General features: G+C 52.7%; 3 protein-coding genes across 7 annotated transcripts in view; 1 reads left to right on the top strand and 2 right to left on the bottom strand.

Annotated features, from left to right (window-relative positions):
• Positions 1-56, bottom strand: part of PPIB (peptidylprolyl isomerase B) — a 2,215-nt gene extending 2,159 nt beyond the window's left edge. Inside the window, exon 1 of the mRNA XM_041469168.1 lies at positions 40-56. The gene's annotated coding sequence lies outside the window, so the exon portion shown is untranslated. The remainder of the gene's footprint in view (positions 1-39) is intronic.
• Positions 57-336: 280 nt separating this feature from the next.
• LOC121354409 lies at positions 337-2,915 on the top strand. Of its 3 annotated transcripts, none has more exons than XM_041469023.1 (3): positions 337-1,008; positions 1,144-1,968; positions 2,364-2,915. In XM_041469023.1, exons 2-3 carry the CDS (start codon positions 1,391-1,393, stop codon positions 2,761-2,763), a joined length of 978 nt encoding a protein of 325 aa, XP_041324957.1. In that variant the 5' UTR covers positions 337-1,008; positions 1,144-1,390; the 3' UTR covers positions 2,764-2,915. The 3 variants fall into 3 exon arrangements, 2 of the variants coding, with proteins under 2 accessions (XP_041324957.1, XP_041324956.1); XM_041469022.1 differs by having other exon boundaries at positions 1,121-1,968; XR_005955278.1 differs by having other exon boundaries at positions 337-1,700.
• Positions 2,916-3,906: 991 nt separating this feature from the next.
• Positions 3,907-16,923, bottom strand: part of CSNK1G1 (casein kinase 1 gamma 1) — a 77,247-nt gene continuing 64,230 nt past the window's right edge. Inside the window, exons 10-14 of one of the 3 annotated variants that reach the window (XM_041469019.1) lie at positions 16,184-16,288; positions 13,829-13,936; positions 9,782-9,888; positions 7,588-7,611; positions 3,907-4,658 (exon numbers count right to left, since the gene is read on the bottom strand). In XM_041469019.1, coding sequence (XP_041324953.1) covers positions 4,604-4,658; positions 7,588-7,611; positions 9,782-9,888; positions 13,829-13,936; positions 16,184-16,288 — 399 coding nt within the window. In that variant the 3' untranslated portion in view covers positions 3,907-4,603. Of the gene's footprint in view, positions 4,659-7,587; positions 7,612-9,781; positions 9,889-13,828; positions 13,937-14,420; positions 14,489-16,183; positions 16,289-16,923 lie in introns of those variants that run through there. The other 2 variants (XM_041469020.1, XM_041469021.1) reach the window with 2 other exon arrangements.

Here is a 16,923-nt window from a genome sequence, read left to right as displayed (position 1 = left end):
GCCCCGCCCCCGGCCCCCGCCGCGCCGCCGGCATCCGGCCACGCCCGCCGCGCACCCCCGCCCGCACCGCGTCTTGGTACCGCCCGCGCCGCGCGCCCGCCCGCTCCGCCCGCCTGGGCGCGACCAACGGGGTCCCACAGGGGGGGAAGGTAGCACCTTCCGGCCGGGCGGAGCGCGGGCGTATGCCACGTTGCCCCTCGCCGGGCGGCCGCGGCGCTGTCAATCACGAGCGCAACGCCGCGATGATTGGCCATTGAGGGGGAGGAGGCGGGAGGGGGGCGGGACCGAGGGTGGCGGTGGCCAATGGGCACGGGCGGAGGGCGGGAGCTGCGGCAGGCCGGGTTGCTGTTCCGGCCTGTGTCCCCGGGCCCGGCGGGGCCCCGGTCGCAGCAGCCGCGGCCCCCGGCGCAGGGGGACATGGAGCGCCCGAAGCCGGTGATCGCTCGGTGGCCGCGGCCGCGGCGGGAGGACGAGCTGAATGGCTGCGGTCAGTGTCTGAGCGGTCAGGATGGAGAGATGGCACTCGAGAGCCAGAGCACCTCTGACAGCAGCTGGCACTGTGCCCACTCGGAGACACCTTCACCAAAGTGTTCCCACACCTGGAACCTGCTCCGCACTGTGATCTCTCGTGTGACATTTTTACCCCTATTTCCCAGCCTTAAATGTACCATTTTTAGCATGAGCTTTCATTTCCTGCTCCCAAAAATTCGTCTGGGGATGCATGCACTCTGACAAGGAGGTGAACCTCAAAGGTTCCCTCCCTGAGCCTTGGAACCCACATCTCTTCCTCTGAGATTTATCCTTTTGACCCAGACCTGATGAAAACTTAATTCCCACGTGTCCAACTAACTGCAGGATTTGCAATCACTGACGGGTTTGGGTTCGAGAGACCTGTACAAGTCTAACCCCTGCCATGGGCAGTGACACCTTCAGTGATGGTGCTGAGCTGAACACCGGCATCTGCAACAGCACAGAAAATCCTGTGTGCTTCCAGCCTGCCCTCTCCAGGTATTTAAGAGGAATTAGGGCTTCTCTCGTTCCTTCCTTCAGTTTTTATCCCACAGCCTTGCCAAGGGGACAGGTCCCAGTACCCCTCTCCCTGTGGTCCCTTCTGCCTCAGGGACGAGGCATCCTGCATTCCAGGACGGCTGAAGTGGGAATGTGTGCACTGAGGGAGAAGGGAAATCAGTACCACCATGCCTTGGCCGAGCTCCATAGAGCTGAACCACCCATGGCTGTAGTGCACGAAGCGTTGAGAAGGTCCCACAAGGTCCCACCCATGCACTGTCCCCTCCAAGGGGAGCAGAGGGTGACACAAGCGCCCAGCAGAGCCAAAGGAAGACAAAACACAAGTGCCGTGGTCAGGCTGAGGTAATAAATACTTCTATTCATGGAGAACAATGCAGCAGTGCAATGTTTTATTGAAAAAAAAAAAATCATCTCACTTGATACCTCAGAAGACTGCATCGCAACGTTGGAGGGCCGAGAGCCGCGTCAGAGGCACCTGTGCCGGGAGCCCCCAGGAGCCCTCCCCTGCCTGGGGTCTCCTGGCTGCCGACCGCTCCCGGCAAGGAGCGGAGGGATCGCCCAGGTTAATGCCCTACGTCCTACCACAGCATGGCTGGCTCAGTCTGGCTGCGTCTCCTTGTCACCTCCGAGCTCCCTGGGGACAGCGGTTCCCTCAAGCACAGGACTTGCTGGTAACCTGCTTTATTTTCTTTTTTTTTTTAAATTTTTTTTTGTTAAAAAGCCACCCCACATCTTTGCCCTTTTTTTTTTTAGAAGAGTCCAACGTACGATTATAGTGCAAGAGGGCTTGGTACAAGTGAGCATTACCAGCATGCCGTGGGGGGACAGTCCTCCCCTACAAACACATCATTGTAGGATTAAAAGAACACCGTATCTCCGGAGAGAAGCTGTAGTGGGTCACCATGAAACAGCTTTCAAACCAACCCACTTAAAAACAAGGTCAGGAAAGTTTCTAAACGATCAAATACATTCACTTAAAAAAAAAAAAACCCAAAAAACCCCCAAAAAAACAACGAAACAAAAGAAACCAAAAACATTTAGGAACAAAACCTGTTGAGATGGCCCCTTTCCCCCCCGCCCTCCCTCACCCTGCAAACACTTACATATGCTGCAACTACAAGCTGCTCCTTGAGTGGAGGCAGCGAGGAATGACCAAACACGGCAGGAGATGCAGAAGGAATCGAGTTCTGGTGACAGGCACTTAGTGGGGCTTGGGAGGGCAGCAACGGAAGTGTCTCAGGGCCAGCTCTGTCGGCAGCGGGCAGGGCGGCTCCCCGGGGAGCGCCTGTGCCCCTGGACACCCTCCCAAGATGCCAAACCATGGTTTCCTACAGCAGAGAGAGGAGTGCCTGTGCCAGAGATGCAGCTTCTGGGAACCACTGGCAGCGGAGGAAAAGAGAAAGGTGGGATGTGCCCATGGCCGTGTCCTCCCTGTGGCAGGAGGGGACAGGGCCGCACACCTGGCACGTGCCTGCGGGAGGTGAGTGGTGCCCTTCCTGCCCTGTTCCCACCCCGGCCCGTGGCCTGGCTGGAGGAAAGCGCTTTGCTGAGGGGGAAGGAAGGAGGCGCATGCGTGAACCGAGGGCTCTGCGCCTCCATCGTGCTCACTGGGATAAGGCATGGAGAGAACGCAGCAGAGAATGGAGAAGAGACGCCCCGCGGGGATCCTGGCCAGGAGGGAGGCTTTTCCACCCTGGCACCACACCAGTGTCTGCCAGGCTCAGGAATGCATGAGGAGCAAGCCCAGAGCTTGCTGCCCAGGCTGATCTCCTGCCCTCTAAGCCTGCTCCTACCCAGACAGGGAAACTGAACCTCCTGGCAATGCTGCTCTGTGAACGCCAAGCTACACAGCTTAGCATGAAATAGAATAAACGATAATGAGATCTCGTCTCTCCCTTTCCTCTCTTTGTGCTCTCCGCAATTTTTGGGTAAGCCAGGCCCAAGTTTATGGCAACTGAACTATTCCAGCCTGATCTGGTGTCACACATGGAAAGACAAAGTCCAGCGAACCTACTTATAACCTCCCAAAGCTGCTTGAGTTCTCCCACAGCCCTGCCATCTCTCCAGTAACCCCTGGCAGCCTCATCTCCTCCAATTTGGGAAAGACTGCAGTTGGATGCAAGATTTCAGTGTTTTTCTGGGTGTGCAAAGCACCCCAAGCCCTTTCCTTGCTATTGGTTTGGCTCAAAGTGGTGCAGGAGAACCGTGGCTGCTGCAGGGGTGGGATGGTGCAGGCAAGCTTGCACTTGCCCCATGCTCACAGAGAGGATGTGAAGGCGATTCCAGTCAAACCTATCTGACCATCGGGAGATGGGATCAGTGTTAAGGCATGAATTATCCTCTCCCTTGCTGGGGATGCTTTCCTCCCACTAATATCTTCTTGCAGAAGGTTCCCAACCAGCCCAAGGAGGGATTCGGGAAGGCTGCCTTGCTACCCACACTGAGAAACGCCCACACTTCAGGAAATGGCTGTTTCTCAGGAACCTCAATCCTGATCTACCTCTTAAACCAGCACAAATTTCTCCAGTTTGGCAAAGGCCATGCCGCTCCCTCCGGCCCATGCCGGGCATCAGCCTCGCCTCTCCCGGCCAGCTGGGTCAGGCACGGTGTAGGAAACCATGGAAAGGACATTCACTGGCAGCTAGGAAGGGTGATTGGAAATTCAAGTATGCTTTCCTCAGCGCGTGGCCCAAGGTGGGCGTCAGGAGCCCCAGACTGGCACGAGGGTTGTGGACATCCCCACTCAAGGGCATTTCCGTGCACCCCACCATCCTCCCCGCTGGATGTCTGCCTGCGCTGGCGTGGCCACGCAGAGATCCACAGATACAATGTGCATCTGTAAATGCTAAAAATAATAAAAAGTGCAACGACGTCAGCTTCTTTAAAACAATCCACACTGCTCTGTTACTGTCACAGGAGGGAGGTGTCAAGGGAGCCGGAAAAAAAACCCTAACTGGAACAGTAGATTGCAAATTTCTCACAGCTTGCACATTACAGTGTAACTGTTCCCAAGGAGCCACAGAGAGAACCTGTCTCTTCCTGCCGCAGCAGTCAGGCCCTTCTCCTAGCAACTCTCCTGCCTGCCCCGCATCCTCCTGCCCTCTCCACAGCCAATCGAGCCTATGGAATTTCTTCACTTAATTAAGGAGGGAGGAGGACAGAGGAGCAGAGTGCAGGGGAGGGAGGGGAGGAAAGTGAGCAGGAACTAAGCACAGTCCTCAGGTTTGCGTCAACGATGCCTTCACCGTAAACAATGGGAAGGAGGGTCAGCCAGCCAGCCCCCCTCCCAGGGCGACCAAGACCTGAGCCAGCCACAGTCCTGGTCCCAAAAGGAGCTTCAGGCTTGGAGTGAATGAGGGAGACCATTCAGCAGATCCACCCCAGAGTGGTTTGTTTTGGAACGTTTTCTTCTCTTTTTGGTTTAAAATGTCACTTGGGTTTTTTTTTTGTTTTCATTTTTCTCTCTTCCTCCTATGCCTCCTCCTCCTCCTCCCTCCTAAAGAGAAGCCCCTTCCAGTAAGACAGGGCAGGAGCTGCAGGCGTGGTGGTTCCTGCAAGGCCCAGGAGGCACCGGTCACTTGTGACGCTGAGCCGTCTTCTTCCTTTTCCTCTTAAAGAAGCAGCAGCACCTGGGGCACAAAGGACAAGGAGGGAGAGTCAGCGCTGTGCCTGGCAGCCTGTGATGTCCCCGCAATGTCCCCATGATGTTCCTGCCATCCCCCCACTTGTCCTCATGCAAATGCATCTCTGCCTGCCCGGCCTGGGCCCCACCAAGCTGCCGGGACGGGGGGCAGGTGCTGGTGGGTGGGTGACACCACCAGCCTGGACTGGGAGACCAGCCACGGCCAGCTGGGGTGTCTCACTGCCAGGCCCCAGAGTGCCAGCCAGGCTTCTCCCTCCCAGCTGGGCTTCTCCCTCCCAGGCTCCACTGGAACACAAGGAGCCATCTGGGAAAGCAGTAAAACAGGGACCCAGGTGCTCCACTCCCTCTGTCCCACCCCAGAGGAACTGGACTGGGAAGGTGAGCTCTGGCTGCTTTTCCCAGCCGCAAGACACACGGTTTTCACTACTGCTCACTAACAAAACAAGTTCCAAAGAGACCTTGGCTCAGGGACCAGGTTTCTTTACTGAACCTTTCATGACAACCAGAGCTTCCACCTTGGATCAATCACTCAGTGCTGGGATGCAGAACCCCTGCTTCTTCCCCCATCCGATGTGAAGGTGGTGCACTGGATTAGGGGAAGCAAGAAGGATGGAGAGTGGAGGCTGAGGTGGGGAGAGGAACACCCAACGCAGCTGAACCGTGAGGAGCGGTGGGTTCCCTGTGGGATACACTGGGAGCAGTTGTCCAGATCCTAAACTCCTCCTGGCTTCCTGCACAATTCCTTGGCCTTGAACATGTATCTACCTTTCTACCCTCAGCCCACTGTCAGGAATGCTCTGCACATCTGTGTGAGTCCTCTCAAGCTATGTGTCTTTCTCCATCTGCTGGGACAGCTGTCCCTGGAGAAGCCTGGGTGATGCTGGAAGACTGCTCTGTCAGGCTGCTGGAAGGGAACCGGAGTAGACCACCGAGTCTTAGAAGATCCTGAGTTGGAAGAAACCCACAAGGATCACTGAGTCCAACTCCTGACTCTGCACAGGACAGCCCCAAGAATCCAACCATGTGCCTCAGAGTGTTGTTCAAGTGCTCCCTGAGCTCTGGCAGGCAAACATGAGGATGCAAAGACTGTTTTTTCCTACAACCATCTGTTGTAGGCTAAAAACATTCCAAACCACTCTAACATCTTCTCCGAAATATTTTTCACTGGGTCCTTCAGGGAATGTCAGCTTTACACCCCTGTCCTCTCAGAGCTGGAGGAACTCTCACTCAGATACTTGTCCCTGGGTGCACAAGCTTCACTCTGGGGTGCAAAAGCAATGTGTGAGCACAACCTGCCATGAGCTGAGCCTGCCAGCACAGATCGACTGCTTGGGAGAACCAACAACTCTCCCTGTGACATGGAGAGCTCCCACAGCCCCTCAAGAGGAGGGACCTCTCCCACTGCACGGACTGATGTCCATGATTTGTCTCTAGGCTCCTGAAAAGGCCCAGTTTGGCAGTGGGATGAGGAGAAATGCAAAGCCCTTGTCCCTTCAGGGCAAGCGATGCCTCCATTGCTGCCCACCCACCCTGAGGTGTTTGTCTGCCACCTCAGCACCCCCATCCCAGGCTGGAACCCCCACCCCAGGACTGCTCTGGCATTCTGTTGTCCTGGGCCATCTGCCACCATCTCCTGCTTTAGTCTGATGCAGTATTTCTCCCACAGTAGCCACCTTCCTTCATGGCTTGTGCGATGGTGAGTAAGGGGGACGTCACAGGGAGAGGATGGAGGATGCATGAGTGATGGTTTTGCATGCAGTGGGTAAGGGAAGAAGGGGGTGAGCAGCACTCGACTCCTTGGGCACCGAACAAAGGGAGCTGACTGACTTCTGGCTGGTTTTCCTTGTGACTGTCTTTTTAGGCTCTTACTCAGAGGTCCAGGGAAGGGTTCAGGAAAGGAAGTCCTGGCAGTTCAGACAGGCAGAGGCAAAACACCAAAATAAAAGGATAAGGCAGGCTGACAATTACAGAACGTGATCTCACTGCATGCAGATGATGCCCAAGAGAACAGCCCCAGACTACGACATACAGAGAAGCCAGAGATGCCAGAGGTATTGGAGGCGATGCCTATGGAGAGCAGGGCAGAGTCAGTCTCCCATCCAACAAGGACATTCCTCGCCACACACGGGCTTGGTCCCCTCGCTCTGTGGCAATTTCCACCCATCAGCCCATCCTGGAACCTACAAACTCATCTGACTGTCTGCTTGACCCTTCACTTACTGGGTATGTGGTTTCCCCAAGGGGCACCTCCTGGGACGACCTGAGACTGGGACACTATAGCTTCAAAGCTCTGATAAAGCTCCAAGCTGGGCTTGGACCAGTGCTAATCCCAACCTTTCCACCCCTTCTTTCCTGGAGAAGCCCATTTACCTGCACCTCAGCTGGCTGGAAAGGAGCCACCTCCCACCTACCCTCTCTGAGTAGGGGCTCTGTCACTAATGAGGACTCCCTGGCCTTGTCCTTCCATCCTCTCTGGTCTGTGCTTCTCCAAGAGGAGATTTTCCAAGGACTGGCCCCTCTCCTCAACACTCAGTGCAGGGTTTTCCCTTTGTAACCGTCTGCGTGAGGAATTCCTGCAAGAGGCTCAGCCAGCCTAGGCCTGACTCTGCCCAACTCCATCAGGCATCATCTGCTCACAGACGTAAACGTTTGGGGGAGATGGAAAGCCAAATAGGAAAGGATTAAAATCTGATTTTGCATCCATCCATTCAGAGATCAGCCAAATCCCTCAGCCTAGTGTGGCCGGTCAGACACAGCCCATGCCCTCCCCAGTATTGCAAATGGTCCTAAAATCAAAACAGCTCTGGGTTGGCTTTGACTTTGTGCCTTTTTAGCATTTGGTGGGTTTGGTTTTGCCAACCCCAGTCTAGTCTGGTCCGCTCCCCCTTGCATGTGGACTGGAGAGAGGGACTCACCACAAGTTGAGCATTTTCAGGCAGCTACAGAGAGTATAGAGAAAAAACACAGAAAGGAAGAAAGAGCGATTAGTTCACAGAGGTGGGATGGAAGCGAGTCACTGCAGCCATGCAAACATGCAGTGCAGAGCGGCAGACACACACCAGGCCTGCCCGCCGCCCGCCCCAGCACTCACACCACTCTGCCCTCGCCACCTCTTCCAGGTGCGAGGCTGCTGACAAACGCCCGTTCCACGGAGGCACCAGACCCCCAGGTTCTTATCTGGGGCTGGGATCACAAAGAAAGGAACTCCAGGCACCATCAGCTCTTGTCCCCTGCAGCTCCAGCAGCAGAAGGGCCTGATGATGGATCTACACGTGGGACCTGCCCTCCAGCGACACCCACTGCCAGAATCCGGAGCTTTTCTCCAGCACACTCCAAGCAGAAGCACTGGCACAGCTCTGCCTGTGGAGTGCCAGGGAAAGCCCATCCCACTACTGCACATCATCTCAAAACACAGAGCCCAGCTCCAGCTCTCTCTGGCACCCTTTTCTGCAGAGCAGAATCCCAAAGTCCTTTGCCCTTCTTGTGTGATCAGAGATGTCAGGAAAGACAAAGCCCTCCCTGTGGCAAACAGAATGAAGTGATCTATGCTTGGGAATTACAAGAGATCACAAACCTGTCAGTGCAGAGCAGTGTATGCTCTGCTTCTCAGCACCTCCAAAACCAATCTGGGAGCACACAAACAAGGGCTGGAGAGAGACAGGACAGCTCCATATGCTGTGGGGGAGGGCCTGGGTGGCACAGCTCCTTCCCACCTGGTTTGACTTCTCCCTAGCACACAGAGTGGGGGCTGGACCTGGCCTTGCTGCACAAACATGGGCTGGAGATGTTCCTGGTTCTTCCTTGCACTGGCTTGTTGGACCAGAACTGTTGAGGAAGACAATCTGCCCCATCCTAGGAGCCACATGCCTGGGGGGACCCCCTTCAGAGCCCATAATGCCAAGCTGGTGGTCTCTGCTGGCCACACAATCCATATCTAAGAGGAATGTTGCCCACTCTGGAAGTTGCTCCTCAAGATCTCCCCCACCCTCCCAGCTTGATGAGGAGCCTGCAGCAAATCTGAGGCTTCTTGGGCTGGGAGGAGAAGGTGTGTCTGTGGCTGCTGGGATCAAGGCCAGGCCAGCTACCAGTAAGCAAGATCCCACACACATGGCTTCCCAAGGGATTGGGGAATCCCTGAGGGAGTGGGGAATAGAGAGCAGAAGAGCTTCAGGACAACCAGCACAGATGACACATACCTAGGGACCTTTTCCATCCATACACCCTTCCTTACATCTGCCACTTTTCCTCTTCATACAGAAGTGTCCACAAAGGCTGAGGCAAACAATGGGGGACAAGTGGCACTAGGATCACCCAGTCAAGTAATAACCAGGCAGCTGGGCCATGTCTCAGCACCAACCAGCTCAAAGGCCTATTGGCCCCTCGCTCAGGGGGTGCCAGAACTCTGTGGTGACCCTGCAGTGACAGTCCTGCTTTATTTCAGAGGCAGTGAGAAGGTGAAAAAGGTGACATGATGGTGCCGGATACAGGACAGGAGCCAAAATGGTCAAAGCAGCAGCTCTGACAGCAGTTCTCACATCTGACCACAAGCTACAGGAGAGGTCAGCTTAGAGAGAGCACTTTCCTCCTCCACAGGCTGCTTCTGCTTCCTCTCAGGGCTGGACCAAGAGAACTCCCAGGGAGAACAACCATCCCTGCAAGAGTTACTTCCAGACTGTTCTGGATACCTGTCACCCACCTCTCACAGCCAGAAATGAAGTGACAACTCTCAGACCAATGATCTCTTTGCTGAGCTATGCTCAAGCTACTCCTACACTCTCAGCATTGAAAGCACAGCGTGTTCTCCCTCTGCAATGGGGGTTGCTCACCGGGATTCCTGAGATCAGTATTTTGGTATCTGTGCTACTGAAATGTCTATCTGGCAGTACATGCTCTGAGTAAGAGTTTTATGTTCTCCAGGCATGACAAGTGTCAAAGAGAAGCAGCAGCAGCAGCAGCACTGAAGGCACCATGCACAAAAGCAGCAATACGCAAGGAAAAGGGCATGGGACACGAGCATTGAGGACTTTGCCACAGAAAAATGTCCCCACTCGCTTCCCAGGAGAAGGATAATGACCAACCAGTGGAAAGCCCGTTGTAAAGCAAACGTACTTAGCTTCCTCCACCACCTCCACCTCCGCCTGCGCTGTGATGGGTGCGTTGGAGTGTGCTCCTGTTGGGTCGTCCACGTTCAGCTCCCCGTTGGTTGAGCTCACCACCTGCAACACAAAGGAACACCCCGTTCACGAGGCTCCCTGGCAAGGGCTGCTGAGGGAACGGGAAATCTGACAAATGACCATTTACTCCTGTCTCTTTTCACCCTCTCAGCAGGCTGCTGAGTTTTGTGGGTGCCTTGGAGTCTCCAGGCTGGAGCAGCCAAGGCAGAGCAGCAGGCAGGGGCCTGTGTGTGTGCCCCCTTGCTCACATTCCTGTGCCCAGCACATGACTTGGCATCGAGAGGCCCCTCTGGGAGTGCGGGCACTGGTGTGAGCACTGACTGCCAGCCCTATCTACACACATGAGCTGTACCATGCTGATTGTCTTCTCCTGACACTTTTACAGGTGAGCAGTTCAGTCCTGTTGCCTGACAGGACTGTGGAGAGAAGCCTCAGTCCTTAAATCTCATTCCTTACATAGCCAATTTTGGGAATTACATCCTTGCTCCACAACTACTGACACAGTCTCTCATCTCTTTTTGCCTCACACCTGAGATGATGGCTCACTCAAGCTTTTCCATTACAGGGATAACCATCCTGCTCAAAAGAAGTGGCTAATGAGGGGAAAGCTTGCAGCTGGCTACTGTCTTAGCTGGGGGCTTATCTCTTGGGAAAGGCAGCACAGGATTTTTGAACAATAGAGTTGCTGCCACTGTGGAGTCCAGCCCCTGGAGTGCTTTGTCCTTACCATGGGTGAGCCTTTGCTTGTAAGAGCAGCCATAGGACTGGACCTTATTAACACCCGATCGCACTGCAAAGGACCCTCACCTTCAGCTCGGGTGCCTCAGGGGAAAAACCGGGACCCTGAACTGCTCTCCCTTCCTGGAGGGTGCAGCTCTGATGCTGCTCAGCCCAGTTGTTTTCTGCTGCTGCCTCGGGCTTTTTCGCCACACTTTAACCCAGCAGTGGTGCCCGCTGTGACACCCTGCAGGTGCTGCTATGGCTGTGGAGTTTCTGCTACACTTTTTGGCACCCCAAGGTGTGCTGGCCTCTGCCATTCCAGCTGCCACTCCGAGGTTCCTGTTGCAGCTCATGTCACCATCTGGAGAGGCACTGGGTCTGGCTGCCCTGTGGGTTAGCACAGGAAGCGCCTTCCTTTTCCATCCCTTCTGCCGGCCCGCCCGCCATCACCGCCTGAGGGAGGCGCCGAGCCCGCGCCACAGCGCCCCCTGCAGGCGCGGGCAATCACCGCCCCCGCCCCGCCCGGAGCCAGCAGCGCCCCTGGCGGCCGCGCCCGGAACTGCAGCGAGGGCAGCGCCGCAGGCGGGAGAGGCCGGGACTGGGATCGGGCTCGGGATCGGCTTGGAGCCGGGGCCAGAGCTGGGGTTTGTGTGCCCTGGGATACACACACACTGCTGAAGAACTGCTCATCCTTCCCATATCTCTGCCTGGAAGCCCCTTCATTCCAAAGTTACAATAATTCAGGAGGAAGAGAGTTATATTTACCATTCCAAGGGAGGTTCCTGCCTTCCTTGGCAGACACCTGTCTTCCAAACCAAGGCATCCACATAATTTTCTGGATGACTAATCACTGCTTCATTACTATGACAACCCCCAAAGCATCCTGCATGGGAGGAAAGTTTGGCCGACCCTTCCATGCTTCACCTGGATATTAGCACAGGCTCCTGCATCTTGCTGTGAAAACTGGGAGCTGCTCTTGGTTCCAGAGCTGTAAGGATGCCTGGTTTCCCCACTCTGTTCCTCCTCTTAGCCTTTTTAAATGTAAAAGGCAGCATTTCCCATAGGGTAGGGGTGGTACTCAGAACTCCTGGTGGCTCCGGATGAAATGACCACAAGGGATGAAGGGAATGAAGCCCTTGGAGCAGATGTCCCCTAGTCTGCACATTATATTAATTTTGAACACTTCAGTCCTACCAGAAGCTGCTGTTTCTGACAACCAGGCCCCCTGGGCTCTGCCAGAACAGGTCAGAACTTAGCTCACATGGTGCTCAGAGCTCTCCTTGAGTGACAACTCCTTGGTCCTCACCCCTTCCCTTACTCACCACGCCTGGGCTGCCCCAGGCTCTCCAGACCCCCACGCTTCCCATGCAGATCTGTAGAGCACTGGAACTTTACTGCGTTGTTCCCAGGGCTCTTCCCACACTTTGTTCAGCTACTTGTTAAATTCCATATCACAAAAGGCTTTGATTTTCCTCCTCGCTTTTCACATGCCGCCACTTCATTTTCATGTGGCAAATTCAGCCTTAAAGGGAATGGGGACTCGAAGCTGCTGACCTGCCAAAGTCCAGCATGAGCTGGGGCATCTGCTGAGGAACAATTCTCTGCAGCTTAGCAGCCACACACAGCACATTTCCTGTTCTCAGCTGCAGATAAGCAGAATTTTAGTGCTTACAGTGGCACAAGGAGCTCGTAAACTGCTCAGGTTGGCAACTCTTCCCATCCAACTCCTAGGGCTGCTTCAGTGCTGCTGTCACAAGGAAACATTCTCCTCACCAATGTGATTTTTATTTATGTCTCAACATATGTTATACACGAGATGAAAGATTCCTGTAAGAGCTGTACATGTTGTGCTAGCAGCCCTGTCCCTGGGGAGGCTTGCAGCCCATCAGGACTGTGAGTGACCTCTCCCCACGTGCCCACAAGAATGCCCAGGGAATTCAGGCTGTGGGAAGAACACTAGCACATAAAAGCAGCTAACTACGACACAAGGAGAGCCATTTTGCTTTGGGGTGCTAGGAGGGAGCAGGGGCTCACTTGATGGACTTGCAGGCTCGCTTGTAGGCTCCTTTTATTGTGGAATGAGACACTCATTAAAAAATATGAATAAAAACATCCACTCTGTACTGAGTGCTGAAGTTGTACAATCACAGAATGGTTTGTGTCAGAAAGAACCTTTACAGTCCATCTAATCCAACCCCCTGACATGGGCAGGGACACCTTCCACTAGAACTGGTTGCTCCAAACTGCACCCAACCTGTCCTTGGACACTTCTCCAGGTCATTCTCTGCTCACATCTGAGAGCAGAGCTACACATTCATCAGGTCCTCGTTATCTTTGTTTTTCTGCTACTCAGTAAAATATCTCTAAATTAAAAGAGGACCAAGGCTAATCAAGCCAAAACCGCATTAAATGCAACTAAGTATCAAGAATAAGTAAAAATGTCAACCTAATCTGCATTTTTCTTAGGGACATCCTGCACTACCTGTCTCCTTGGCTCAGCTCTGCCCTGCTCCAAGCACTAATTCCCATTTCACCAGAGCCATTGTTCAGGGTGTTGTGTCTGACAGCAGAGCCAGCTCTCACAGCAAAGCTCTGCCAAAGAGGCAGCAAAGATAGCAGAGTTCTCGTGTGCTTGGATGACTCCTGCACCTTCTCTGCAGCTTGTCCAGCCAGCTCACTCTGGCTCACTCAGTGCCAGAAGGTCCCTCAGCGAGCCTGAGCGACAACCAGGACACATAGGGCTTCACAAATAGGATTTTTTCAGGAATTTGAAAACACTGGTAGTGTCAGCTCCAACACTGTCTGTTGCACGTGCTCTGCTCCTCTCCTTCCAGTGCAACCCTCTGGAGACCCACCTTGTGCCCACTGTGCCCTCAAACTGGTGGTCTCCTGTGGAACAGCTGAACTCTTTTCCCAGTATTAATGGGGACTGTGTACAACAAATCCTACTTCACCTGCCTGTACTGCCCTAGGGCATCTCCAAGATAGGGTAGAGGGTACTTTATAGACCAGATCTACTAATGCTACTCCTTTCTGTCTTCAGTTTAACAAACCTGGGTTCAAAACAGCTTAAAAATTTTTGTTGAAACAGTAAAAGCCATGGTGCTGGCCATCACACTTGGGTCCCTCCCAAACCAAGCCTCGAGCATGACATATGGGACAGCACCAGTGAAACTGCTCACCTGACCACAACACTGCTGCAATTTGAGGAGAATTCAGGGGCTTCAACACAACGGCTGCACACAACAGAAGGAAGAGGTACCTGCACTGATCCTCCATGTCGATCTGCAGCCAAATGAGATGTCAGGTACGAGGTATTTGTCTGCCGGCTCGGCTGGATCTCCCACTCTCCTCGGCGATCCGATGACGCCTGCTCAGGAGTTCAGGAGCATGAAAGAAACAGAAGGGAGGGCAAAAGGTGAACGAGGAGAAGAAATAAAGGTGTATTGGTTAGTGAGTTAGTTTCTTTGCAGAAAGCAAGGCATTTACCCTTTTAGCTGGGCTAAAATTCCCCTTTACCAAGTGCACCCCATTATTTACTTCCATGGTGGCTGCACTGATCCACTGTGGGAGTGGATTTCATGTCCTTTAGCTGCTGAATAAAGGAAAAGATCTATTCTGGAAGTAATTTCTTTAGAACAGCTTCACTTCCATGGATTTCAGCACAGCCACAATTACACTGACAGTATTTAACTGTCTGTCAGGCCACATACACCAGAGCACTTGGCATGGCAGCAAGATGAGATTCACAAGCTCAACATCCCTCAAATATATATTTTTAAACTAAAATTTGCGACATAAACTGAAGCCAAACATTTAATTTCACCCAAAGGCAATTCCACACACTGATTCACCTGTGCAGTGCAGAAGGAAACATCCACACCTGCTTGACTGTAGAGAGGGTTGGGGGCTTTTTGGGTTTCTGCAGAAAAGTAGATAAGATGCTTTGGCTAACAAGATTCCTCTTTGTCCCCAACAGATGAACACATCAGGTGATTTAAATTATTAGAACTTCATTTATTTCCTTAGAAGAATCACTTTGCACTAGAAGCTCAGGTGGGTCACTGTTGGGGGTTAGGGTTTTTCCTTTGTTTCTTTCTCTCATGGAATGTTGTCTCATCTGTTGCTAAGATACTTAAGAGAACAAAAGATGTGGCTGGGACGAGAAGGAGGACCCAAACCCACACCTCCAATTCACTTCTCAAGACGTTTATTTTTTTGCTTTTTGCCTTTAGAGAAATGCTTTGCTCAAGACTTTAAGGGAACATCCCTCAGAAGAGAATTGTTTGTGTTTTGGTGAGAAGAACCTGATTTCCCCCATGGTATATTAAACAATTAATCATCCTATAATGTTTAGGTGAAAATATGACAAAAGCTGCTGTGCAATCCAGAACTGGACTATCTGTGCAGCTCAGAAGAACAAGGCCTGCAGGCTGCCTGCATATTTTGAAATTTCTTTGGGCCTTTGTGAACTAAAATGCCTGAAAAGGAAGCCAGGTGTCACTGTGCTGTCAAGGAAACACGATGCCTCACACACACACAATGTGAAGGTCTGTGGTTAAGGTGGACAACAGGAGACTGGCTGAACAATCCCCCCAAAACCAGGGGGTTACTGCATCCATCAGGGTATTTATTACAGCAGATGACTGTATCAGGGCTCACACACCAGCCCACACTCATCACCATGTATACATGCTGCAAACAACCCAGCCTCCTACAGCAACACTGCCCAAGGAGGGGTCATCTCCACTGTAGCTGATGGACTGGGATGTATCTTACCCTGTGTTAGCTGTGCAACCCTTCAGAGCCCAGGAAGGCTGAGCCCAGGTTGTTACACCCCATGCTTGGTTCTGTACCCACAAACCCCAGCTCGAGGAACTGAGCAGAACCTGGAGGCTGGGGGAGCAGAAAAAGCCTGGAACCACTTCCTGAGAATAAGAGCAGCAACAGCTCCAGCTGGGAGCTGCAGTTGGAGATTTACTGCAAGTCTGAATTCTGTTAACACAGAAAATCCAAACTCTCAACACCAACAAAACAGTACAACGAGAAAGGAAAAAATGGGGAATTCAATTTCCCCGTGGCAGTTCATCCAGACTGTGATGCCTTCCTGAGGGTTCTGCCCTGCCTGTTCTTTGTGCTCTGCAACACTCACACTGTGAACTGGACACTCTGGACATGGATGTTCTCGGGACACACATCCGTGTCACAGCCGCACACTCTGTGGGCAGAGGGCACCTGGGAACAGGCTGCCATCAGCACAACTCTCAGTCTGCTCCACAGTCCATGTGCTATGAGAAAAAGCACCTCAAAAAATGTTGTAGTCACGGAGTCCAACCATGCTGCATGTTTAACTTTAACCTGTTTACCCACAAACTACAGAAAAACAACCCCATTCCAAACTGGACTCTGGTTAGCTCACAATACCGAGGAATTCCACTGGTTGATAACTTATTTCAACAACCTGTTGCTTTGACAAAATCCTGCTCAAATCACCATCTCTAAGTCAAGCAGGATTTGTCCTTGCTATGACCAAGAATCAGCCCCAGCCATCTATAATGCCATGTGAATTCTGCTTCTCCAGTGCCAGAGGAACTGGGAGAGGAGCCAAGCAACGCACCTGATTGCGAAGGGCCTGTTGGGATGGTCGGTCCCGGTGGATGTGGCTGTCTCTTGTCACTGCAGAGGTCCCAGAATCCACATGGACAGATCCCACGGGAGTAGGCTGGAAAATAAGGTGTTCATTAGGGCTAAGACTCTCACGTGCACAAACCCAGCTTGTCAAGCAATAGGAAGAAGAAAAACATCAAAACACTACCCAAAGGAGCCAAGGAGAATTACAGCCAGGGCTATAAAATCCCTGTGATTTACAGACATGAAATTTGATGGTGGACACCAGCACCAAATGTCTTGTGTAAAAATTAATTAAGAAGATACAGTTAGGCGCCTGTCTCGATGTCAGATCACAGTTAGTGTGTCTCACACAGAATTATTACAACTGAAAATATACAGACTTGTTTTCCTCATCCCATTGTCTCACCACTTGTAAAAATCATGCTTGCATAGAAACAGGACGTGTTAAAATTAAAGCTTCATCTGCTCTCTTCTCACCAAAGTCATAATCCCTGCTCCCAACATCGAGATCTCCATGGCAACCACCGTGGCTGTCAGCAATAGCACACTTGTCTTACAAGGTGCTCTTTATCAACTGCCTTTGTAATTAAAGAAAAATGAAGAGAAAATCTTGATTCACAGAGGGAATGATTTCTTAGGAACTCCGTTGAGCACAGTAAGCATGGGGAACGCTAAATATAGCTGGGACACTGAAGCACCAGCAGTGGTACCAAGTTTAGCACTGAT

This window comes from Pyrgilauda ruficollis, unplaced genomic scaffold, assembly GCF_017590135.1.
Source record: "Pyrgilauda ruficollis isolate IOZ18807 unplaced genomic scaffold, ASM1759013v1 scaffold23, whole genome shotgun sequence".
Lineage (NCBI taxonomy): Eukaryota > Metazoa > Chordata > Aves > Passeriformes > Passeridae > Pyrgilauda > Pyrgilauda ruficollis.
Note: the sequence above shows the minus strand (reverse complement) of the source record. Positions and strands in the feature narration are given on the sequence as shown.